At 49.0% G+C, this 11,240-nt stretch overlaps 1 protein-coding gene across 2 annotated transcripts in view; it reads left to right on the top strand.

Annotated features, from left to right (window-relative positions):
• Window positions 1-580: 580 nt before the first annotated feature.
• NR4A3 (nuclear receptor subfamily 4 group A member 3) overlaps window positions 581-11,240 on the top strand; it is a 28,449-nt gene continuing 17,789 nt past the window's right edge. Inside the window, exons 1-5 of one of the 2 annotated variants that reach the window (XM_065667839.1) lie at window positions 581-974; window positions 3,425-3,583; window positions 6,065-6,951; window positions 9,170-9,299; window positions 10,256-10,428. In XM_065667839.1, the coding sequence (XP_065523911.1) occupies window positions 6,067-6,951; window positions 9,170-9,299; window positions 10,256-10,428 (1,188 nt within the window). In that variant the 5' untranslated portion in view covers window positions 581-974; window positions 3,425-3,583; window positions 6,065-6,066. The other variant, XM_065667840.1, reaches the window with a different exon arrangement.

The raw sequence follows: 11,240 nt of genomic DNA, 5'->3' as shown, positions 1-11,240 counted from the left end.
AGAAAGGGGGAAAAAGGAGGAAAAAGGGTAGGAGGAGGAAAAATTAAAAAAAGAAGAGAAAAACCAGGAAAAAAAAAAAAAGAAAAAATAAAAATGGAAAAGAGAAAACAAAAAAAAAAAATAAACCTTTAATAATTCATCCTGAAAGTGCCACTAATTAAGCAAGCAAAGCTCTTTTTCCTTTGAACCACTCCAGTAAAGAGTTGCTGCGTTTGCAAAACACAACTCGATCTTTGTAATCATAGCAATAAAATAATAAGTCATAATCTTATAATGTGGATCTGTCTCGGGCTGCCGCGGCCCGTCGGCCTCTCTCTCTCCCGCTGCCGGCGGAGCGGTGCGGAGCGGAGCGGCCGCCTCGCCCCGTGCACGGCTCCGTTGGGCTCTGCACGGCTCGGCTGTGCAGAGCGCGGCGCGGCGCGGTGCGGCGGGAGCGCGGCGCACACACTGGGGCGGGAAGGGGGGGGGTCAGTAGCGTCAGGCTCCCATGGCGTCACTATTGACGTTTCGCATTCCAGCCGCTCTATGGAGAGGCCGCTAGGGCTCCTCTCACATAAATGACGTTCAGAGAGAGGGAGCGGGAGAGCAGCGCAGAGAGGCGCCTCCGTCCCCTCTCTCCGCCAGGCACACGCGCACCCCGGGGCGCTCGCACCGGGGACGCGGGCGCAGGTCCCGGCCCGGCTCCCGCCGCGCACACACAAAGACACATCGCGGCGGCGGCAGCGGCTCGGTATCCCTCGCCTGCCCGCCCGTTCCCTCCCTCGCTCTGTCTGCCCGCGGACGGGCTCCTGGCTTCTCAGGCTTTTGCAATCCTTTTCCATGCCTCGGGATAACGCACCGTCCGGACCTGCAGCCACCGGGAGTCGCGGGGGTTTTGTGTCTCGGGTCCTGCCGCTGGACAGTGCCTACATGCGCCTTTAAGGAAGCGGGCACTTACAAACTAGATGTAAAGACGGAACCTCCACAGCAACCGAGTACGTATACAAATGAGCGGGAGCGGCTGCGGGAGAGGGACAAAGTTGCGCCTCCGGGGGAGATGCTCGGGAGATGCCGGCGGCGAACGGTGCGGCTCCGCCGTGCCGGGCTCTGCCTGAAACTTTTCCCTCTCCTCCTCCTCCTCCTTCCCCCTCCCTTCCTCACTCCTTCCCCGTGGATGCTCGCTTTGCCGCCCGGCTTCCGAGCCTCCCCGCGGGCTCAGCAACCCGCGCAGCGCCCGGGGCACCGCCGGTCCCCGCACACGGGGAGGACCGTTGCCGAGAGGCGCGGGAGCTGGAGCCGGTGGTACTGAGGTATTTCTGCTACTTGTTGTCATGGAAATGATGCTGCCGGCGGCGGCGGCGGCGGCGGCGGCGGGGAGTTTATAGCGCCGGTGATGAATGGCAGTAATTTGTCTCCTTCCTTTAGCCGCGCTTGGGAACTAGGTTGCTTTGTTTGCCCAAGTTCGAGCTGTCTAACAGGGACGGCGGGGCAGGTTGGTCTGACCTCACTTCGGGAGAGAGCAGCTCCCCTCGGCAGCCCGAAGGAGCTCGCCCGAGAGGTAATTGCTGGAATGTGACATATTGTATTGAAATGAGACAGGAGCTTTGCTCGGCACGTCTGCCCGGCATCTGCTCCTCGGAAACGTGCACTTTTCCCTTCGGAGGTCACAAACGGTAACGAGGGGCTGCGGTACCCCGGCACGAGTGGCACCGGGCGGGGAGGCTGGGCTGTCCCGCTCCCTGCCCGCTCCTACCCCGCTCCCTGCCCCCGCCGCGCCTCTCGTTTTTCCCTTCTCGCCTTAATAGCTGCGAAAGAAGTTTCAGTCTTGGAAAGAGGAGAGAAAGCGCTGCCGCTGCGTTGCGGTATTATGTCGGGGGACGGTTGTCGGGACGGCATTATCGCGATACTCTGTCCCAGGCTGGGATGCTTCTCACCTTCGCGCGGCTAGTTAATAACGCTGCTGTTTAACTCGCAGTTTGGGGAGAGGATGGATTCCGTGGTAGGGTATTTCCCAGGGAAAGAGTGGAAAACGCTGCTTTCTGTAGGGGGGCGGGGGGGTGGGTTGTCGGGATCGGATTTTTTTTCCCCAGGGAAAAAAAAAAAAAAAGTTTGGGAATTAATCGCTAACTTTTATCCAAGCCGCTTCACTCGATTACATTCTTCGCCCTATTTTTCTCTCCTCCGTGGAGACCGTTGTGTGCTGGAGTCAGGCCCCGGTATAAAAACAATGGACTAAACCAGACCAGACGGTTTCTTCGGAGGTGAATCTCACGCGAGATCGTGGATATTTGCTGGAGTGACCGTGCGGCTCGGGGCGATTCCCCCAGCCTCCTAAAACCATGAAAATCGCGAGCTAACCGGCGGTGGAAATGGAGCTCGAAACTTTTTAATTCAATGGAGCTTCCCCCTCCGCGGTCCCTCCCGGGTAAATGAAGGTTTCGAAACTCGCCTGAAGAAGTCACAGTCACAATGGAGTGTTTCACGCTTTCCTCCTCGTATTACAGGGCGGGGAGGGGTGTCACTCGGGGCTGAATGTAAAGTGCACGGAGGAAGAAAAGAGCTTTGACAAGGGTAGTTATTTCCTCCTAATTTACAGCCCTTACGGCTCTGCGCTCCTGGCTCGGGCGGCCGCGGTCCGGGGGGGTGCTGCGTGGTTAAAAGCGCACTAGTGTCTCTAGGTAACCGGGGGGAGAGGAGCCCTAGGGCGCTCCGCGCAGAGCGGGAAGCCGCTTCGCAGGAGTTCGGGAGGGAGCAAAACCCTCTGGAGAGAAAAAGGGATGAGCTGACAGTCAGTTAGCATCCCGGGAGCCGGCGAGGAACCAAAGACGGGGGGCGCGGGGAAGGCAAGAAACCCCCCCCAGAAAAGGCAAGGAGCGGGAGAAGGCTCCCTCGGGCAGGGACCGGTGCCGCCGCGCATCCCCCGCGCTGCCGCGGAGCCCCCGGCCGCGCTGGCAGCGCCGGGACAGACCTGCCTCTGCCAACAGCACAGCTTGGCGTCCCGCGGGGCAGAGCGGGGCCCGGGGACGCCGCAGGCCGGCCGCGCTGGTGGGGTACCCCTTGGGTCCGGCCGGTGCCTTGCATAGAAACTTCCAGCCAGAAACAGAAATAGAAAATCCCCGCGGGGAAGCGGCCGCACGGGGATGCCGCCCCGCTTGCTGCGGTCAGCTCGCTTGTGCTCTCCTCGTTTCTTCCCCAGGCTCCTTGCCCGGTGAACAAACCGGCGGCTCCGCTGTCCCATCCTGGTGCTTTTGTGTGATGAGGGCGCGGGTAGAAACCCGCTCCTTGTCCGGCTCCCCCTTTGCCACCCGTGAAGGGGGAAGGCGAAGCGGGTGGTGTGTGTGTGTGTGTGTGTATGGGGTCCCCTCTATGCGCCCCGCGTCCCCCCTGCGCCCACCGGGCACGGCCTCCTCTTGACTCTGCCTTCTGCTCCTCCGGCCGCGCACAGAGCCTGGGTCGGAAGAGCGCCCCCCTCCGAGGCCAGGCCCCGCACCCGCCGCCGCAGAGAGGTCCCGTCCGGCGCCCACCCCACCGCCGCCGCCGCCCGCCGCCGCCGCCTCCGTCCGCACGTCCAGCCCCACCATTCAGCGCGCAAGATACCCGCCAGGTAAGCTGCGCCCCGCGGACCAGCGCCTCCCGGGAGAGGAGGAGGAGGAGGAGCGGGGTGTGCGTGTGAACGAGAGCTCCTGCCGCCGCTCCTACCCTTCCCAAATCCCTTTGGCACCATCAGTCCCGACGTCCCGTCCAGGGGCCGCGGGGTGTTTAACTCCCAGAAAGGATTTTGGGATTGCTTGGCCTTAAATTGGGCATCCCTTGCTCCAAGCTCTCGCAAACACAGCAGAACAGTAAGGTAAGAGCTGTGAATGTCCTTAACCTGATTGTTTCTCCTTTTTTTTCTTTTACCCGTTCATTTGGGCTTTGATGACAGGTTGCTCTGCAATGCGCCTCTTGTAGGGTGCTCTGTTTTTAATGTTGTTGGATAAAGAAGAAAAATATATCCCAGCTTATTTACTTTGCAGGGTAATTAATATCCGTGCCCCAAGTGGAAAAGTAGGGGTTAGAATCAGTGCGCTGGCAAAAGGGCAAGGGAGAAGGAGCCCTGCAGAGCCAGGAGAGACCAGACCTTTAGGTTAGGGATATTTTTTTCTGTCCTCAGGCCGGACTTATTTTAGACTTCTGTTTTCTTACTCCACTTTGCACAGGATTCAGTGACATAACCCTGTTCTGCTCAGAAAAATAATGCCAAAAAAGCCCACGATGGTCTGTTTGCCTGAACTCCTGCTCATTTTCTGAGCTAGCAAAAAAAGTCTTTATTTACTTCACAGGGTTGTGCATCAACACATCCACGGGTGACATTATGAGTCAACTCATTCAGTTGTGGTCCTCAGTCAGTTCGTACTGGAGGTTTGTGGAAGGAATTCCTCCCCTTTTTCATTTGATCACTACTTTTTAACAGATGTCCCTTAAATAACAAACAATAGTATTAGGGCTTGCCATGAAATGTGTGTGTGTGGAATGGCTCGGGCAGAAATTGGTGGGAAAGAGCAGAAAGGTAGAGAAAAAACAGAAGTAATGTTGGAAGGCAAGGCTTATGGAAGGGCTGTCCTGCTTTTTTCTTTAAGCATTTACATTTACAAGCAGGAGGTTCTTAGTTTCCGAAAACAGCACTTTTTTCCCCCCCTCAGTTTTTAATGTTTTCTCAAGAAGAAGGAAGATCCAAATGGCTTTTGACAGTACGATAATTGAAATCTGGTGCTTAGTTTAAATATGTTTATCTGCAAGGGGGGCAGGAAATAATTAGCAGTTGCTTTAACACAAATTATTTGGACTCCTGCATGCCAGGCTCAACTGAATATTTTAAAACTATAAGTGAAGGGAGTTCTTAAAATGCTGAGGAAAACCTCATTATTTTCAAGGCAGGTTTTTTTTTAATATGATTTTTTTCTCGATTGCTTTTGGAATATAAATTATCATTAGGGAGAGATGAACTGCACTTAATTTTGATACACATTTTCCCCATATTTACTTTTTCCCCCCCTCTTTATAAAAAAGTATGTATCAATTGAAACATGTTATTCCTCTGCTGCAGAACCAAAATACACCACGCACATTTAGTTTGAGTTGCAAATATTGGGCTAGAATCTCACAGCGTTTAGTTAGGCAAACCTCAAATGGGTTGCAGAATTGGGTCCACTATTTCCGGGGAGCAGCAGAGGAAATAGCAGGCTAGTAGGAAATGAAAAAGCAAAGAATAAAAACCAAATCTTTATCACCAGGCAGCATGTTGCTTCAACCATCCCAGCTATTGGTGAACCACATTACCTTTTAAGACTAATAGATAAACCCAATTATGTTAGCAGCCTCAACCTTGCTTTCCCATAAAAAACAGAAATATCACACACTACTTCTTTTGCATTTTTGCAAATTCAAGAGTATGTTGTACCCCCTACTTTCTTTAGGAGAATGTTCTACCATAGATAAGCCTTAAAACTACCGGTCAGACAGCAGCCTTGAATTATTAGCTGACCAGAAATATGCTTCAAAGGCCCAGAGTTGAGTAAGCAAAATTGATGTTTGCAAGTCCTAAGTAGCAAACTCTATGATTCAAGCCATTCTCTGCCATGTACTGCAGATGCTGTTGCTTTTAAATAAAATGTAATTTTTCATATTATGCATTTGATAGTCTCATTTACCCTTCATGAAAATTTTATGGCACGGTTGCATACAGGGACAGGTTTAGAGCCATAAACTATTTTCATTCTGCTTATCTAATTCTCATTGACACCTATGTATATTAAGTAGCAGATGTAGGCAGCTTGAGATGGATTCCTCTTTCCCTGACACTGGTATAAATCTGAGTTGCTCCCATGACTAGATGAGAGCAGGCTCCATAATACCTAATGCTTAGTTGATCCCTGATGCATGTTTCTTGCTGAAAGGCAAAGACACGAGGCTAACATATGTCCCATGTCCAAGAGAGACTGGGAGTCGGGTGTCTAGCCAAGCTCCGTGAAACGTGGGAAAGCTTCTAGGAAAAAAGTTCCTGAGGGCCTGGGCTTGTTGTTAATGTCCCCCTTTGCCCTTGCAGATATGCCCTGTGTGCAAGCGCAGTATAGTCCTTCACCGCCCGGTTCAAATTATGCAGTTCAGACCTACGCGTATGGCTCGGAGTACAGCTCAGAGATCATGAACCCTGACTATGCCAAGCTGACCATGGACCTGAGCAGTACTGAAATCACTGCCACTGCCACCACCTCCTTGCCCAGCTTCAGCACCTTTATGGAGGGTTACTCTGGCAGCTACGAGCTCAAGCCTTCCTGCCTCTACCAAATGCAATCTGCCTCCTCTGGCCAGAGGCCCCTCATAAAGATGGAAGACACCCGTCTCTCCCCATATCAGCCCTCACTGCCACCCTCCACGGATGAGGGGATGCCTAGCACTTCCATGTACTTCAAGCAATCTCCGCCCTCCACTCCCACCACGCCTGGCTTCCCCTCTCACCAGAGCCTGTGGGATGAGCCGCCACTGCAGCCCACACAGACCTGCCTGCCACCCGGCCACCTGATGGACACTGCTCCCATGAAGACCGTGCCTCCGCGCTTCCCCCTCTTCCACTTCAAGCACTCCCCTCCGCACACGCCAGCCGCGGCTGCCCACATGTGCTATGATCCTGCCTCCCTGAGCCTGCCCCTGGGCTCTGACAGACCCGCCGCCAGCCAGGCACCCATGGAGGGCCATTCCTATGGGCTTCACCTGGCCAAAAGACCAGCCACCTTAGCCTTCTCACCGCTCGGCCTCAACGCAGCCACCTCCAGCCTGATGGGTGAGAGCAGTGGCAGCGGCAGCAGCGGCCTCCCATCTCCACCCAGCAGGAGCTCCTCGTCCGGGGAAGGCACCTGCGCGGTCTGTGGGGATAACGCCGCCTGCCAGCACTATGGCGTACGGACGTGCGAGGGCTGCAAGGGCTTCTTCAAGGTGAGAGCTCTGCGGTTTGCTCCCTACCCCACTTACCCCAGCCTCTCCTCCCTCCCCATGTGCATGCTTCTGGTCCTCACCCCCGGGCTCAGGAGCATCCTGTGTTAGAGGTCAGAGCCCCCCAGCCGGGCAGGATGTACACCCATCCAGCTATTGAGGAAGGCCAAAGCAAGCCCTCTGTAGGATAAAAGCATCAGCCAGTTTCGGCTGAGAAAGGGCCAGAGCAGTGAGCTGGGCAAACCGCATCTCCTGTCTGCCAGCATCCCTCAGCAGAGCACGGGTCAGCCCTGTCTGAGCTATAAACTGCATTTACTCGATAGCAAAACTCACACAGAATACATCTGAACTGAGTTTTGTTTTTCAGTCGTTCCAACTAAACCTCGTTTTTAAGCAAAAAAAGGCACCTTGAAATCGTAAAGTCCACTTGATATTTTAGTTGATGGCACTGGTGCCATTTCCTGCCCTGGGGCAGTTGGGGTGAGGAAGGCTGTGCGGCTGGCCTAAGGGGAAAACCTGTTTCACATGAGAGGCCAACCCAAGCACTCCTACTTTTGTTTGGTTGCTGCCTCATCATTACTTCTCAGTTTAGGAGCCCAGTGAGTCCTCACTAGTGGAAAGCTGCTTGCAGAGCAGTGACTAAGCACTGCACAGGGTCCCGGTGCCTGCTTGGTATCCAAGAAAGCTTTGCAGCTGAATAGCAACACAAATAACTTACACATGGCAGTTTCCCAGTGGAAACTTTGTGTTTGTATTTTTAAGAATTGGATACTCTCTTTTTGCTCGTAGATTTGGGTGCCTCGTAATTTGTTTTCAACAGGCTGAGTTCAGATTCCAGCATTATTTTCAGAAATAGCTTGTTTAAGTGAGGAACTTGGGACAGACTTTTGTTAAGGATGGTTCTGGGCAACAGCCTTAAGATTTGATACATTTGGGGTTGATTTGGTATATTCTTTCCTATAAAGACAGCAGTCATGCCCCTGTTCTGGTAAAAGCTACGACGGGAAACAAAACAAGTCCAAAAATAGTTGTGGGGAGGGCTTATAGCATTTTTGTTTAATTGTAGACGGAGCTGCCAGTGCTACTTAATAATAATCCTTTCACAACATGGTAAAATACACATCCCCCATGAAACTCATTTTTATTGAAATGTAACTGGAAAAGGGGACACAAATAACCTGGAAATAGCAGCTCTTGTGGGCCCGATCCTGACCTTGTGGCAATCAATAGTTATATCTTTGACTGGGAGCAGTATCTCCAGCTTATTCTGCAAAATTAATCAGTTTTCAGCTCCAAAGCGCAATGATAAGTATTTGCTGTGGCTCTTACATTTAGTACATTGAGGCTGTTAGCTGAAAAGTAACACAAATTATGAAATAACATTTATCCATTAATTCAATGGTGGTGAAAAAATGAATACTGAATGCTGAGTTGATAAATCTATTCCTGTTCTGATGCCTGTCCTCTTAAAGTCTCTTTTCTTGGTACCAAGTTATTTATTGACGTATCTTTGATTTTAAGGATGGGAAAACATACTACATTTTTGCATCAATATTTGTTACATTCTCTCAAAGCTTACCAGGTTTTTACAAATTTTAGATTTATTGTATAGTCTTAAGATCATTTTAGAGTCAATTAAATGTATATACAGAATAATTCTGCCTGGTTTGGTTTTTTTTTCCCAGGTCAGGTTAGCTTTCCCAGAATATTGAGCTAACCATATTTTGTAGGGGTTTCTGGTATTTGTATTTTCTCCCCAATGATTTTAATGGCTAACCAAACCAGTTATTGTGGTATTTGACTAACAATAGTCATACCAAAAGAAATACATTGCAGATCATTTTGATTTTATTTTAATAAGGTCAGCAATAATCAAGGGAATGAACCAAGTAGAAAATTGTTCCCAAAGGGATATTAAAAGCGGAGATAATCTAATCCCCAAAGGTAGATGTGATGACCTGGTAATTTCAGATATGATTTTATCATTCAAAGTTGCCTGTCTCCAGAGACTTGCTTCAGAACAATCCTAGATGATTTTCATTGTCAGCAGCTAACACTAATAAAATTGTTTTTCCTGCAGGCTAGCGTGTTAGGAAATTAATTTTATCTAATTATATGAATTGCACTGTCGCTTTTCATGTTGTAATTAAAACACATTTTGTCAGGTTCTAAGTTGCTCAAGAAATGATCGGTTTGCCGGTTTTGTGTTGCATTTCTGCAGAGAACAGTTCAGAAAAATGCAAAATATGTTTGTCTGGCAAACAAAAACTGTCCAGTGGACAAGAGACGTCGTAACAGATGCCAATACTGCCGGTTTCAGAAGTGTCTCAGCGTCGGCATGGTTAAAGAAGGTAAGGACTATTGCTATTATCATCCCAGACACTGAAATATTGCATTTAATGAACCTGTGTTTGTGTCTGTGTGGATATAGGTCTCTTTACAGGGAATTTTATAGTGGTGGGATTCATAGCTTACCCCTAAATGTGTGTATTTGTGTAATAATGTATTGATTTTCTTCTTTTCACCCATATTATCATATTTAGACTTTAGAACCCAGAGTTCAAGAACAGCAAGGTCACAAGAGGATAATTTGACACTGGCCAAAATGTCTCCTTTATTAACTTTGAACATTGCTCGATAATGCTGTTGGCTTCCCCCTGTTATCTCACCAGGGGCTGCACTGGCTTGTGTGCATTTTGACATAGGATTCTGTCTCATTCCCATAAGCTGATTGTAAATTTGCAATTAATTTAAATGGAAACAGGATCAACTCATTAGTCCCAATTTTGCAAATATTTAAGTATGTGAGTAATACTGCATGAGCAGTCCCATTGCAAATACTGACATGGATAATGTAACCTATACAGCGTGGCCATATGCCTTCAAATGCTTTAAGAAAGCTAAAATGACTTTGAATGAACAACTGTGCCTTTTAAAAGGTGCACCAGTAGTAAGAACAATAGAATTTGTGTTTCACACTCAGTTTTCTTTTGGCAGCAGAGTGTCTGTGTGTGTGCATGGGCACACATACATGGGCACACAGACGTGCTGCAAACGAAGCATGAACAGTAGGAACACAGCTGGGCTTTAAGTAAGCAGCTACATTACTGCTTACGATCATAGGTCTGACGCAATTTTGGTATCGTTTGTGTTCTTTTGCAATCAAAGGCATCAAGAGCATGTGCTGAAACTGGAGAATGCTCTTACTTTTGCTGGGCTGATGACTATAAGAAAAGCAGGTGTTCATTCTGATCCAGCATTACTGGTATCTTCACAACTGATTCCTGCTTTTTATGTTGTTACCTAGTTGTCCGTACTGACAGCCTGAAAGGGAGAAGAGGTCGGCTGCCTTCCAAACCAAAGAGCCCCTTACAGCAAGAACCCTCTCAGCCCTCCCCGCCTTCTCCTCCCATCAGCATGATGAACGCCCTTGTACGAGCTTTAACCGACTCCACGCCCAGGGAGCTTGACTATTCAAGAGTATGTTTCACTTTTCTTTGCTTCTTTGTTTTCCACATAGAAATGACTCACAGGCTGCATTTCTACCTACCAGCTGGTTTGCTAAAATGAGACTAAATGTGAAATTTGGATTAGGGTAGAAATTTGTCCAGCCAGACATGTCTTTTCATGGTAGGTGAGTGATGAGGGGAAAGGAGGTACAGTAGAAATTCCTGTTAGGAACTATCCATCATGAGGATCTTAGACGCAAAATTACCTGCAGTATATTCAATGGGTGACTGAAAGCAAAAATGCATGGATAAACAGAGCGTTCTTCTTGCAAAAGGCTGTGCCAAAACACTAGCAATCACTTTACAATCTATTAATTTACCAAACTAGGAGCAGTGCTCACATGTCCAGTATCTTAATTTCCAGGTTCTGAAGGCTAAAATCTAATAGCACTTCCCTAATATTCAGAGATAAGGGTTGCGCAAAGTAGCACTGGATGGATAGGGCCATTTCTATTGAAATCAATAGAATTTTGCCATTGTTCAAATGGGGCCAGGGTCTGGCCTTGAATAGCCCAGCATGAGTATTTCTTCAGTAAAATTCACATTTGTAAAACAAGCCTTTTAAGAGAAAAAAAATCTGAAAAACTGCCTCAGCAAAGCTTTACCAGAGATTATACATTTTTGTAACCTTGTTCTTTTATGTATCATAGTCATCATTTAAATATTCATGGAATATCTTGAAAGCTTAAAAAACTGTTCTATAGTTATTAAAATACAGCATTTAAATGGCTTGTTAAATACATTTTTAGGCAGGTAGATATAGGAAAAGAAAGAAAATCCAGC

The sequence above is a fragment of the Lathamus discolor genome, chromosome 2 (genome assembly GCF_037157495.1).
Source record: "Lathamus discolor isolate bLatDis1 chromosome 2, bLatDis1.hap1, whole genome shotgun sequence".
In the NCBI taxonomy this organism is placed as follows: Eukaryota; Metazoa; Chordata; class Aves; order Psittaciformes; family Psittacidae; genus Lathamus; species Lathamus discolor.
Note: the sequence above shows the minus strand (reverse complement) of the source record. Positions and strands in the feature narration are given on the sequence as shown.